This window comes from Notamacropus eugenii, chromosome 1, assembly GCF_028372415.1.
Source record: "Notamacropus eugenii isolate mMacEug1 chromosome 1, mMacEug1.pri_v2, whole genome shotgun sequence".
NCBI classification, from domain to species: domain Eukaryota; kingdom Metazoa; phylum Chordata; class Mammalia; order Diprotodontia; family Macropodidae; genus Notamacropus; species Notamacropus eugenii.
In genome coordinates, this window is record NC_092872.1 from 104,331,977 (window position 1) to 104,347,333 (window position 15,357).

Sequence of the window (15,357 nt, forward strand, 5' to 3'; positions counted from 1 at the left end):
GAGAAAATAGATTTCTCTTAATTAAAAAAACTAATTAAAATATATTAAAAAACATAGATATGAACCCTTTTTATCTGGCTTATGTACTTCCACTTGTCAAAATACTGCTAATATATATCACTAGATTTTCTTTGTATTTAGAAAAAAACTCATTCAAGGAGCAAGCTATCACCATTTCTATCATGGCTGATTAGACACAGGCCACTTATAAAGCCTAAACTACTGGATGAAAGGGAAAAATACAATTAAATAAACAATTATTGTTGTTTTATAAAATATTAACGCTACTTCCTGATTTTTAAAAACATATGGACTTGTCTTCTTTTTATTTGGTGATAATACAGATATAACTTTATCCTGCTCTTTAAATATATGTATATATCCAGTATATACATGTTGGTGATGATGGTGATATTTCTGAAGTGTTACTTATCTGCTTCGCAAATATGGAAGAATTTTGTTGCAAATCCAAGGAGAATTTCTGCCCAGCAAAAAAATTATGGATCTGACAATTTTTTCTTTCAGTAGTGAAGAACCTGGCTATACTGCAAAACAATCTTTCATTGGAATAACTTTTTAAATTTGTTGAATTTGTGAGGCTGTTTGTTCCCACCTGATGAAATGCATTGGATTAAATCTGGCAGATCTTAAGATGGCCCACATAATAAAAGTCTTACTTCATTTTATTATAATCCACTTGTAAGTTTTGTAAAGACACAAACCCAAGGCTAGAGAGGGATGAGCATTCACAACTGAATCCTAGATCACTCTGGAGTTATTTCTTTACAAATGGGGAAACCAAGAACGAAAAAGAACTTCCCTGAGACAGCGGCTTTTGGGGTTCCAGGGGAGAAGCAGCTTCCCAATATGTCATATATTTGTACATGTTTCTTCAAGATAGAAGTTTCTTTGTTCTTGACTTTTTACTTGACTGTTAAATAGGGAGCACTTGACTTCCAAGGCACCTTTCAGCTCAAAGATTCCATATATAGAGGTAACTTGGGAGAATTCAATTACTAGAGACTTTTTAGTTCAAAATATACAAAACCTAATATAGTGTAAGTGATAAATTGTGGTACAGAGCAGAACAACCTGCACCAGGTTTTAAAATTTTATCTAATTCTTTGATATTTGGAAATTCCCCATGACAGTTTTCCAAATGCCTAAGAGGAAACTAAACTTTCTGGAAGACAATTTATGTGTTCATTTCAATAGTAAAAAATATTATAAATCCCAAGAAATGTGGTCTAAGGGATATATACAGTACATTCCACATGATCTCGTTACTGCCATACAGAAATCAGATGACACTGTTGCCTTTAAAACAAGGGAGATAGAGGTAAATAGGATCCCACAAAGATAAATATCTTTGAAGGCTCTAGATCAAATAAAGGTCATTTTCTGGTTAGTATAGATGGAATGCTTCAGGGCTTCCTTCAAATTTCAGCTAAAGACCCTCCTTCTGTAAGATGCCTCCTGTCTATATCTTCTTTGTGTATAGTTGTTTGGACGCTGTCTTTCTCATTAGATTGTGAGCTCCTAGCAGGCAGGGACAGTTTTTTTCCCTTTCTTTTTATCGCTAGACCTTAGCACAATGCCTGGCACATAGTAGACACTTAATGAATGCTAGCTGATTGGCAGGGCAACCTTCCTAGATGTAAATTAAGTCTAGCAAGAAAGAAGTTAAGGTGAATTTAAAGTGATTTACCTGCAAACTGCAATATCATGCCAAGGAACCCTCATACCCTTCTCCTCACTGTGGAAATTCTGTAGGATATCCATGACCCTCCACAATTACAACTCCATTATTTTTAGAAAAATTATATGATAGGTCATTTGCATTGGTTGGTTTTGTTACTTCTAGTTGCAAAATTTCTAGTGCCAATTTTTTTACTCATTAAGTGACTGTGTTTTGCCAGTCCTCATGTATGGAGGAGTGCTTGCCAAGGTGAAGTGAACTGGGGATCCCTCTTAGCTCCTGAAGGGCAGAAAAATTTCCATTTTTCCTTTTATGTCCTAGGCACTTAGGGTCAGCTTGGCAGCACAGTGGATAGAGGGCCAGGGCTGAAGTCAAGAAGATTCATCTTCCTAAATTCAAATCTGGTCTCAGATGCTAACTAGAAGACACTCTATGACCCTAGGCAAGTCACTTTATCCTGTTTGCTTCAGTTTCCTTATCTGTCAAATGAGCTGGAGAAGGAAATGGCAAATTACTCCAGTGTCTTTGCCAAGAAAACCTCAAATAGAGTCACAAACTTCATTCAGTTGCACACAACTGAATAACAACAATCCCTAGCACTTAGCAGAGTACCTGGCAAATAATAAATTCTTGTTGATTGACCATGAGATCTCAGAGTAGAAAGGTTCCTCGGTGCTTTATAATTCAACCCTTGATCAAACAAGAATTTATAATTATAACTGAAGGGTCGGCCTTTGCTTAAAGGCCTCCAGTAACAGCATCCCATTTTCAAGACATCCCATTCTAACTTTTGGAAAACTCTACTGATTGATCATTTGTTCCTTATTGAAAGCCCAAATCTGTCTCTTTGCGGTCTCCATGACCCTGAGTTCCATTCTCTTGTGTTAATCAGAACAACTCCTCTTCCATGGATGAATGACTTATTGCTACAATTCTGATTTTATAAAGTCACTTTGGTTAATAGTAGAATAAGGTGGTAGGGTAGGGAGTAGTTGAGTATTGAAGTGGGGAAAGACAGAGTCAGTTTGAATTGGTAAAGCCTTTTTGTGAAAAACATTATCTCCCTTACACATTCCACCCATCAGATGTTAATTTTCATTAGCTAATCATTCCTTTGAAATAAAAATACATCTGGGAGGGTTAAGAATCATTCATACCATACTGTGAATTACCTTACTGATAAATACCTAATTAATTTTGGCTCAGCACTCTCAGGCAGCAGGTGGTAGAGTAGATAAGGCGCCAGGGGTGGCATCAGAGAGACCTGAGTTCAAATGTGGCCTCAGAGACTTACTAGCTGTGTGACCCTGGGCAAGTCACTTAACTTCTGTTTGTCTCAGCTTCCTCATCTACAAAATGGTTGGCAAACCATTCCAGTATCATTGATAAGAAAACCCCAAATGGGGTCACCAAGAGTTGGATATGACTAAAATGACTGAACACCAGTACTCTTAGAATATCATAATAGCTCCTATAATAGGGTTGACCAAGCACCTTTTGGTTTATCAAGCTCTTTCCACAGAATGAACTACTGAGAGAGGTAGTGTCAATATTATTATCATTCTCATTTTACAAAAAGAGAAAATTGAGGTTCAGGGGAGTTAGGTGATTTGATCGAGGTGAAGTCAGTCACAGTAACAAAGCTGTAACTCCAAGGTCTTAAGGTTCCAAGTATAGTGTTCTGGGAGAAAGGAAACATTTTTTGGGCACAGGTCAATCTCAGATATGAGTGTAGGATCATATGATTAGAGAGGGAAGGGGCATTAGAGGATATCTAGTCTAATCCCCTCATTTTATTGATGAGCAAAAGGTCACACAGGTAGTTCCAAGGGCCAAACTTGAACCTAGATTCTGTTCCTATGATTCCAAGTGCAGCATCCTTTCCATCTCACTACTCTGTCTCCAGGGATGAGTTGAAAGTGCGAGTGGGGTGGGGAAGGAGTTTTTGGACATCCAGAAGAAAATGAAGGAGCACTAGGTATCTGAGACCAGTGAAAGGAGAGAGATGGTAGGCATTTAGTTACATGTCTTACTATCTAATTCCTGTCCACAGAGCTGGGACAAAGCAACTTTTCATCTTTGTTAAGGTTTGAAAAATGGCAACCCCAAGGCCTTTGAGATTTCACTTTAACACACGCATCTTGATTTATCACAAAATAAAGTAATGTGCCATGGAAAATGGAGTCTTCTGGCATGACAATAAGTAAAGGGTGTACCAAAAAATCTTAGCTTAAAGATTTTTAGGACACCCTGTATGTTTATGAGAAGTAATATTAACAAGTGGCCTTTGCTGTCCTTCCCTGAATATTATAACCTTAGGGTAACCCAAGCTAACCTTGCCTACCTCTGGTCCTAACTCTATCTTCCCATTATAGAAAAAGCAAGAAAAAAAGGAAAGAAAAAAAATGAAGAAAATAAAGTTATATTTGTTTATAATCTTCACTTTAGTCTCCCTCTCTTATCAATACAACATAGTATGCATGAGATTTTCTTTTTCAGTGGACATATTGGTTATATCCCTAATGAATATGATGACACATATGTGGCTTCCAATTTTTTCTTTATCAGAATTAGTTGTGGCTAGACTGAGATAGCCAAGAAAAACTTAACAAACCATACTAGGTCCTAGATTTCAAAAGCAATTTGTGCGTGGAAAGAACTATGCATTCTCACATGTGTCTTAACAAATTACCTACCCGCCTTCTTCTGAATATTTATGCCCAAATGCCAGGATGTCAGATGCCCGTCCACTCCCGTCACAGACAACAACAGGCACTGGAGGAGTGTCTCGAAGGTACTCCAAAACAATGGAAATTACGTTTGGTCCTCCTTCCACAATGAGGGCCACGACAGGAACTCCTTGGCCGATTCCTGCATTAAAAAAGGAAAAGAAGAAGGGAAAAAAAGAACGCAAACCCAGCACACCAAAACAAACAAAGAGAAAACAAACAAAAAATATAAACTGCAATTGCCAAGCTCTGGGAAGCAAACAGCATCTGAAGAGATAAACTACCAAGGAAACATCTTTAAAGCTGGTTCTTTAGCTGGCACCAGATTTCCACACCAGAGAGATCGGCAGGCTTAGCCTTGGCATCAGTTAAGGAATAACAACATATTTTTCTATGGAATAGCTGTGGATGTATATTGACCGAATGTGATTATAGTCCTTTCATAAAGCACTAGAAAAAAAAGTCATAACCCAAGAGACAGTGCTGAAAAGATGAAAATTTTAGACTTTCAACCTCTGAAATTAACTACTAAAGCGCCCTTAATTTACATATGAAAAAATTAAGGCCCAGAGAAATGATGAGGCAGCTGGATGGCTCAGTGGATAGAGTGTTGAGCCTGGAGTCAAAGAAGACCAGAGTGCAAATCTGGCCTCAGACACTTACTAGCAGTGTAATGCTGGATATATCACAATGTCTGTTGCCTCAGTTTACCAGTCTGTAAAAATGGGAATAATAATAATACCATTTACCTCTCAGGACTATTGTGAGGATCAAATAATATAATTGTAAATCACTTAGCACAATGCCTAGTACACAGTGAGCACTATGTAAATGTTAGCAATTATTATTATATGAAGAAACTTGACTAGGGTCACAATAGGTAGTAATCAACAGAGCATGAATTTGAAACCAGGTCTTTTAATTTTAAATCTAGTGCCTTTTCCATATCATGTTGCTAGTATAATCCTGGGCAAATCATTTAGCTGTTCTATGTTTCAGTTTTCCTTATTATAAAATGGGGATATTAATTCCTACCCTGCACCTAATATACAGAGATGAGATAATGTAGGAACAGCTATTTTAAAAAATACACGTTCCACTTGGTTATCCTGACTAGTTAGTCAACAAGTACTTCATAAAAAAATAAAAGTGTCAGACATTCTACTAATAACTGGGGATATCAGGTAATGTGAAGACATTGTCCTTGACCTCTTTAAAAAGTTTATATTTGAAGGAGAGAGACAACATAGACATATAATTAGTAAGAAACAAATAGATAATAGATGGAAAGTAATCTCAAGAGAAAACCCCAACAGCAAGGGACCTGGGAAAAGCAGAAAGTAGGAATAGTCTTGAAGGAAACTAAAACACATAGGTAAGAGGAAAGTATTTTAGACAGGAGGAAATGAAGGGTCAATGCACAGATTTGGGAGATGGAATACTGTATGTGAAGAAGTTGATTGGTTGGTTGTTGTCCTTTGCTCTGGAAGAGGACCAAAATGACATCACCATGATGAAGTGAAGTTTCAGTGTGTCTGACTGTGGCTGATCAGACCAATACGAGCTCAGAATGCTCTACCACAGGTTGGGCACAGATAGTCCGTGTGAATATTTGTGCATCCTGTGTTCACTTTGTGCTGTCTCAGTTCTGCTTTGCTCAGAGCACAGCATCCTTTCTGATGTGGGCACACCATGCTGAGTGGTCCTGTGCCAGTGTCTCCCATGTCACACAACCAAATCCAAAGTTCTTGACAGAGACCTTGAGATGTCCTTGTATCACTTCTTCTGACCTCTATGTGATCACCTGCCCCATGTGAGTTCTCCATAAAATAATCTTTTTGGTAAGTGTACATTTTTGCATTTGAACAATGTGGCCAGCCCATCGGAGTTGTGCTCTTTGAATACTTGACTGTTCAAGAAACTGCCAAGTTCAATAAACAAGTCTGAATACTTGGCAGTTCAGCTGGATCAAGGACTTCAGTGTCTGGTACCTTATCTTGCCAGGTGATCCTCAGAATCTTCCTAAGACAGTTCAAATGGAAGTGATTCAGTTTCTTGGCATGCCGCTGATTGACTGTCCATGTTTCACAGGATACAATGAGCCAGTAAAGCTGGATTGTAGTGTGCATGGAGGAGAGTATTGTATAAAAAATACTGAAAGATAGGAAGACCCAGGTTATGAAGAGCTTTAAAATGGAAAAAGGATTTTATCTTTTATCCTGATTATAATAAGGAGTTATTGCAGATTGTTGAATAAGGGAGATAAGACAGAGATCTAGACTTTTGAAAATCACTTTGGCAGCTAAGCGAAGGATGAATTAGATTGAGAAGATACTTGTTGCAGGGTGACCTGTTAGAAGGGTAGCGTAATACAGTCCAGGTCAAAGATGATCAGGGACTGTACTAGGGTGGTGGCTGGGTAAGAAGAGAGAAAATGACATTTATGTGAAAGATGTTGCAATGTTAGAAAGAGCAAGTTTTGACAACAGATTGAATGTGGGATGAATGAGAGTCAGGAGTAAACAATGACATCAAGGAGTCTGGGTGACTGAGAGATGGCGGTACCTTGGAGCATAACAGGAGAGCTGGGAAGAGAGGAGGGTTTTGGAGGGGGAAAGTTAATGATTTTTGTTTTGGACATGTTGAGCTTGAGATGGAATTCAGGAGAGAGATTAGGACTGAATATATAGATCTGGGAATCAATTGCATGAAGATAATAAATGAAGCTATGGCAATTCTGACATCAACAAGTGATAAAGTATAGTGGAAGGAGAAAAGAGACCCCATAGCAGAGCCTTGGGGATCCTCATGGTTGGAGGCATGACATGGATGAAATTTCAATGAAACAGATTGAGAAAGAGTGGTCACACAGGTAAGAGGAGAACCAGGAGAGAAAAGTGTTATGGAAAACTATAGAGTAGGGCATATGTATCCAGAAGGAGAAGGTGATCAACAGTATCAAAGAGTTTAGAGAAGTCAAGAAAGGAGGTTGTTAAAAAGCAGTAATTAGATTTGGCAGTTAAGAGATCACTGGTAACTTTGGAGAGGGTAATTTCAATTGAATGGTAATTCAACTATTTTAGGTGGTTTTCCAGGCTGTTAATAGCATTATTGGGTCATCACTATGATCAAACCCACAATAAATAGTCCTGGCTATTTCAGTTTTTTAAATGATCTGACCAAAATGTTACAGTTACTCATCAATTAGAAATTACATGCCATAAACCTCCCTAGCATATCCCACAATGTCTAACACAGTATTGGGCACATGGCAGGTGTTAAATAAATATTTGTTGAAATGCACCAGAGAGTTTCATGGAATCCTAGCTACAGCATCTGTTTTACCTGGGATAAGTTGGGAATGATCATAAGGAAAGGGAATAAACATTTATTAAGTGCCTACTATGTGGCAGGTACTGTCCTAAGCACTTCAAAAACATTATCTCATTTGATCCTCAGAACAGCAGAATAAGGCAGGTGCCATTATGATCCCCATTTTTCAGTTGAAGAAACTGAAGCAGTCAGAGGTGAAGTGACTTGCCCAGGGTCACACAGCTACTAAGTGTCTGAGGCTGGATTTGAGCCTTTCTGACTCCAGCCCCATTGTTCTATCCATTGCGCCACCTAGCTGCCTCATAATTCAATGGCTATTACTGGTAACATGATAAAAAAGCAAAAGTTATTTTAAATAAATATATAGGTATCTGGAGAGATAGTGTGGTATAGTGGATGCCAGAAGATCCAAGAATTGGGACTTCAGAGCAATCTGGTCCAAGTCCCTAATTTCGTATGTGAGGAACCTCAGATGCAGGGAAGTCATGATTCTCCCAAGGTTTTATAGGTGGTAAGTATGGGCTGGTCTTTGAATCAGGAAGATCTGGATTCAAGTCCAGCTTTAACAAATATTTAACACATGTTGGCCATGTGAACATGGGCAAGTCACTATGTGTACCCTGTGGAACTCTCTAAAATGAGAGATTATAAACAAATCTAATTTCTACTGGTAAATGGAATTCTCATACTAGGAATTCCCTACATTGATGAACTCACAGGGTTACTCCCCATTCTAGCTCCAACCCCCAGCCCCACTGCATATTTGACTTCATTGCTTTTTCTTTAGCATGGGAAACACACATAGAATTCTTTCTGAAACATCTGAAAAACATTTAAGTGAAAGAAGGAAGTGAAGAGTAGACTTTTATTTGGCATGCAGAAATTAGGCAGATAAAAAACAATCCCAAGGCTGTAACACATCCATAAAACTATTAACTGTCCTCCAAGTGGAAAGTTTTTTTCTATTTGTTAAATTTTAAAAAAGAAAAAGTTATTATTGTCTTGCCCCAAAGAATGACAAGTTTCTATCTCAGAAAATAATAGCTTTATATTTGATTTTGAAGAATGGAATATTAAACCTGGTTCATTGTTATTGCACCAAGAAAGAATGTGTGTGTTTGTCATCCTTCCTTGCTAAAGAAGACCATGCCATCCGAGAAATAATGACATGACTTGCACCTGACTTTGTTTTGAGGGAGGGCTGTGCAGGTCACCAGCCTCACTTCTCCTCCGGAGTCATCTGAATCCAGTGACCAGATATTCATCAGGATAACTGGAGATGACCCAGGATGAGGCAAGGGGGGTTAAGTGACTTGCCCAAGGTCACACAGCTAGTGAATGTCAAGTGTCTGAGGGGAGATTTGAACTCAGGTCCTCCTGACTCCTGCACTGGCACTCTATCCACTGCACCACCTAGCTGCCTTGAAAGAATAATGCATGTGTGCACCATCAGTTTTAGTTTCAAAGTACTAAGACCTCACTCGTTCAGTGCTAGAAGAGAAAGTTTCTAGTATCTTGTTCTCCAGGTCAGTGTTTTTCAAGGAGTGATTAAGTGGTGGTTTTTCAGTTGATCTGCTGGTTCTTTTTTCTTCCTACCTTTCTGACTGATCCCACTCATTTAATCTTTCTCTTTTTGCCCTCTAAGAGAGGATATCTCCCAAGGCCCTGTCCTTGACCTGTTTAAAAATATTCCAGCTACATTCTTCCTCTTGAGATCTTATGTTTTTCCATGATTTCAATTATCACCTCTGTACAGATGATTATCAGCTCTCTAGATCTGGTTTCAATCTCTTCCTTAGTGTCACTCCTGAATTTTCAGATGCCTATTGGATATATCCATGTGAATATGTTACTGAAACCTCAAACTCATTAAATCCAAGTCTGAATTCGTCTTTTCTGGCTTCTCAATTTATTTTTGTTAAAAATCATTACTGTTTACCCAAGCTCAAAACCCCAGAGTTACCCTCCAGAGTTTCTGTCCCTCATTCCCTATATCTAATCAGTTGCTAGCTTATGTAAAATTTTACCTTAATACCTCCTCTAGCCTCTATATTCATACATCATTATCCTAGTTCAGTCTCATTTCTTTTGATCTGGATTATTATTAACAGTCCCTTGTTGATCCTGCTTGTAGAAAATGGATATTCCTGCTTGCAGAAAATATTCAAGACCAAAACCAGGTACTACTCCTTGAAGAAAGACATCTTTGACTCTCCCACATGTAACTAAAGAGTTGAAGTACTTTTGATCAAACCTGGGCCGGACCTACATAACCCTGATCACTAGGGCCTCCTGGTCCTTACTTTCCTCACTTGGAAAAGGATGCAGCTGGACTAGATGTCCTTTACACTTGCATTCTACCTTTTATCATGCCATATTTTTGTTCTCTTTGTATCCTTCTAGCAGATTGTATGCTCCTTTATAGCAGGGACTGTGCTGTTTTTGATCTTGGCACTGACAGAAACTAGTATAATAACCTGATCATAGTGGGTGCTTCCCTAAAAATTGTTGAAGTGGAATTTTACATGTATGGTACAGGGTGGGGTTTCAGTCTGCATTAAAAAAAATCCTTCCAAGTAGGCATTTTAAGTTGTAGTTATAAGGACTACCAGGGGAAAATTTCCCAATATTGTTTTTTCTTTTGGTTTTTGTAGTGGAAGAAAAAGTGATCCATTGCTTTGTTAGTATCTTTGACAACAAAAGAGATATTTCTTCCCCTTCAAGTTATCATGAAGACTGTTTTTAGCTGTGTCTGACTCTTTGTGACCCCAGTGGGGGTTTTCTTGGTAAAGATAGTGAAATGGTTTGCCATTTCCCTCTCTAATTCATTTTACAGATGAGGAAACTGAGGCAGAGTTAAGTGACTTGCCTAGGGTCACTAGCTAGGCCAGATTTGGACTCAGGAAAATGAGTCTTCCTGACTCCAGGCACAGCACTCTGGGTATGGTGCCACCTAACTGCAAGACTAACTGCAAGCGAGTTACTATATGAAAACCACCTTGATGATTTAATCATCCGAAATATTATGACCGTCTTCTTCTTCTAGGGGAAGATCTGATATACTGCAGTGTTGCCAATCACAAATAACAATATCTGTTCTTTTTCAGTGTTTAAAGGTCTGTTAATATAAGGAATTTCCCAACTGTATTTTCTCATTTGATCATTGTATGTTGGGAAGTATACATAAAGCCCCTATTATATGTAAAACACTTTGCTAGACTCAGAAGGAAAAAGGTAAACAAGACTTGGTCTCTATCATCCAGATGTTTATAACCTTGTTGAGAAGTTTAGAGTTGTCTGTAAGAACAAGAAAAAAACAGAAAGTATGAATTGGTTTGGACAATATGCATATGGTCACATGTGGTGACGACTCAACTTTTGCTAAGTTGGGTGACTCTGGGATAAGAATTTCTATCTTCTTCTTCCCAAATAATCTGAATCAGTGGAAGGTAAAAGGACTCCAAAACACTTTTTTAGCTCTAGTATTTCGTCAGGATATTTCCCTTCTTTGTGATAGAATGCACTAATTTGAATGACACAATTTAATTAAATGTTTAACTCGGGACGAGGGCCAGTGCAGACATTAAGAAATTACCAGTTGATTTTCTGCCAATGTATTTGTCACCATGATTTCCTGAAATATGGAAAATTTTCTTGGTTGAACAGATTGCTTATGCGGTACTTGGAACTGGCTATTAACAAGGGCAAGACAACCCAATCAATCATTCTTTTTCGGATGTAATGTTTTTCATCACATAGACATACCCCCAACCAATCTACAGTGTCTTTTATGGGAGCACAAGGAAACCTAAGGCTCATGTTGCCTACCCCTTTCCCCACATTAACTTCTGAATTTTTCTTTTCTGTATTTCTTATTCCTTACCATTTTTTAATTTATAATATAAAAATCACTATCCATCAACAATACTCATCATTGACAAACTGGAGTACTCTCGAGGAAGGGTAAATGAGATGTTGAAGGTACTTGGGTCCAGATGGTCAATCAGTCAGTAAGCATTTCCTAATCAACTTTTATATGCCAGGCACTGTGGTAAGAGGCAGAGATGCAAAGAAAGCGAAAAGATACTCTCTGCTCCCAAGGAGTACACAGTCTATTGAGGAAACAACATGAAAACAACTACATAAAAGCACTATATTCAGGAGTAATTAGAGGGAATCCAGAGAGAAGGGACTAGTATTAAGGAGGATCAGGAAAGATTTCTTGTAGAAGGGAGGATTTTAGCTGGGACTTGAAGGAAGCCAGGAAAGTCAAAAGATGGAAATGAGGAGTAAGAATATTCTAGGCATGTCTGTAAATGCAGAGTCTTCTGTGAGGTATTCCTTACAACAAGGATGCCAGTGTATGATGAGGAGCTGAAGAAAGCGGGGAGAGTTAGGCTAAAGAATAGGTGATTGTACCTATAGAGTACCTTCAATTACCTACAGAGCTATTATATAAAAAACAATTTTGACTTATTTCCTTTGTCCTCAAAGTACAGAATAGGGGATAAATCATAGACACTGAAGCAAGGTAGATTTAAGCTTGATGAGAGAAAAGCCTTCCCAACAACTGAGAGCTATACTGAAGTGGAATGTATTGACAGGATGGGTGGAGGATGGGGGATCGTGATTTTTCTATCATTGTAGATCTTCAAGTGGAGACTGAATGACCACTTGGAACATTGGAAAGGGGATTCCTGCTCAGGGACAGATTAGATAACATCTGAGGTACTTTCCCGCACAAAAATTCTATGATTCGAGTTCCATAAGCAATAAGGCTTTCATGGCTTAAAATCAGGATAACTATAAGATAAGGCAATGTTTGTATACTATATCTGTTATTGAAAGCCCAGTGCTAGCTTATTGCTAAAAATAATAATTATACTATTATTATGTAGTATTAATATTTTATGAATATATGCTATAATATTAAAATTTTAGGCCTAGCAGATTTAAGAGAATTGCCCAAAGTAGCTTAGGATTTGAACACAGGTCTCCTAATTCCAAATTTCATGCTTTCCCCACTGGTACCATGTAGTTTCTCTTTCCTCTTTGTTTCTTCTTGGAAAAAAATAATCTTTAGGAGTACCATAAAGAAGAGTTCATGAAAACCTAATGCATATGGAGCACCATTCACAGCATCCATGTTTTTGACTTGGGACAAATAAAAGGAAAGGACACAGTAAACCTGAGGAACTAGGCAATTTATGCTCAACTTTGAGAGGACATCACTGGGTGCTTCTGAAAATGCTGTTCAGGATAGATATGTCTCAGAATATAAACTCTTTAATTGAATAACCAGAAAAGATTATCAACACAATCTAAACTTCTCCAGGGTGCTCTGTAAATAATTTATTGTGGGAGGGGAAAAAAGGTTAATTTCATTCAGTGATCAAAATTTTTCATTTCCTGTCATAACCACTGAATTATGCTACCTTGTCATTTCCAGAGATTTTTCACTTGAATTTCATTTCAGAGTTATGTTGAGTCAGTTTATTTTTAAGAGAAGCCAAATACCTGCTGAATGAATTAACTCAAGATTATATAGTTGGAAGAAACTCTGAAACTTATTTTAGCCACAAACACATCTAGGCTTCAATTTTAAATTCAACAGATGCCTGAAAGGATTTTGGATCTGGGAATGGCCTCTAATTGTATATTTAACATCAATTCATAGTTTTTTATGGAAAATAGCCTCTCAAGAGGCTACTTCTCTTGGGCATTGCATAATGCTGCTGAAAGTTAATTTGTACTGGGAACCAGGATGCCTAAAAATAGAGGTATATCCTTATTGTCTTGAGATAAGAATGGGTGGAAGTTGAGGGATTGAGGCAAGGAAAATGTTTTCAAGAATCAGCTTTTCAGGAATGAGTTTTATTTTTATTTTGGCATAAAAGAACTAATTTAAGAAAGGTTGCATCTCCCTTTCAGTCCAGTGAATAATACACATAGTCAACCTTACATGGGCATATGTATTATATGTAATACATGTAACATATAATAACATACAATGAGAGGCAGTCAGGAATAGCAAGTAGCTGGCTTAGTGCCAGGAAGACATGGGTTCAAGTTCTGCCTCTCACATGTATGTGATCCTTGACAAGTCACTTAACCCTCAGTGCTTCAGGCAACTCTAAGAATACAGAGGAGGTGCTTACTTGTATTGGGAGAGGAAATTTCCTCACCTGGGAGCTCCCTAGGCAAATGATATCCCAGGTTTAGTGTCTAAGTCAACACTTACATGACATACTGATAATAATAACAACTGACATTCATAAAGCCCTTAGAGTTTGCTAAGCACTTTGTATATTTTATCTCCTCTGAGCCTCATGTGACAATGACAGCTAACATCTATTTAATGCTTACTATGTGGCATGAATTTATAATTATTACCTCATTTGATCCTCACAACAATTCTGGGAGGTAGGTGCTATTATTATCTTCATTTTACAGTTGAGGAAACTGAGGCAAACAGAGGTTAAGTAACTTGTCCAGGGTCATGCAGATAGTATCTGAGGCTGCATTTGAACTAAGGTTTCCCCGACTCCAGGTCCATCTACCATACCCCCTAACAAATAACCAAAACAGAACACTGTGTGGTAAAAACAAACAAATAAAATAAAATTTGAAAATGGACTCTGGAGACTTGGGTTCAAGTCCCAGTCCTGTCATTTACAAGTTTCTAAATGTAGACAGGGCAGCTAGATGGAGTAGTGGATGGAACACCGGAATCAGGAAGATCTGAGTTCAAATTTAGTCTCAGACACATACTGCTTGCCTCAGTTTCTCATCTGTAAAATGATCTGGAGAAGGAAATAACGAACCACTCCAGTATCTTTGCCTAGAAAACCCCAGATGAAGTCACATAGAGTTGGACATGACTGAGACAACTCAACAACCAAAAATGTAGAAATATATGAGATGTCATGACATCATGACTTCTATGACATATCTCTTATATTTCTCATGCTCTTCTCTGACATGTGCTAGTACAGGCCCTCATCACCTCATACTTGTACTATTTCAATAGTACATATGGTTGGTCTTCCTGCCTCAAGTCTCTCCCTACTTCCTATATCCTTACTGTCTATAAAATTCTTATTAAAGCATGTCTAGTTGACCATATTTGAGAAATCTCCCTATTACCTCCAGAATCAAATATGAAATCCTCTGTTTAGCTTTCAAAGCCCATCCTAATCTGGCCCCTTCCAATCTTACTAGTTTTCTAAGTCTTAAACCCTTTCACAAACTGTTATTGAGTGATACTTCCTCCCTTTCTCTTCCTCGAACAGGACACTCCATCATCAGACTCTGTGTGCTTTCATACACTATCCCTCATCCCCAGAAGGCTCTCCCCTCTCATCCCTACCTCCTAGTTTGCCGACCTTCTTTAAGACATAACTAAAGTTTAATTCTTTACAAAAAGTCTTTCTCGATCCTCCTTAATCTTAGTGCCTTCCCTCTCTTCTCTATCTTCAATTTATCCTGACTCGACCTTGTTTGTACATGTTACTGTTTGACCTTTGTTTTCAAAGAGGACCAGTGACATCATGGGAGGATGTCTTGACTCATTGGTGACTTGGACATAAACGACGC

The 15,357-nt window shown here is 38.1% G+C and overlaps 1 protein-coding gene across 1 annotated transcript in view; it reads right to left on the bottom strand.

The window, feature by feature from the left end:
* The window catches only part of TRPM3 (transient receptor potential cation channel subfamily M member 3), a 457,883-nt gene that overhangs the window by 258,992 nt on the left and 183,534 nt on the right, over positions 1 to 15,357 (bottom strand). Inside the window, exon 7 of the mRNA XM_072611419.1 lies at positions 4,396 to 4,570. Coding sequence (XP_072467520.1) covers positions 4,396 to 4,570 — 175 coding nt within the window. The remainder of the gene's footprint in view (positions 1 to 4,395; positions 4,571 to 15,357) is intronic.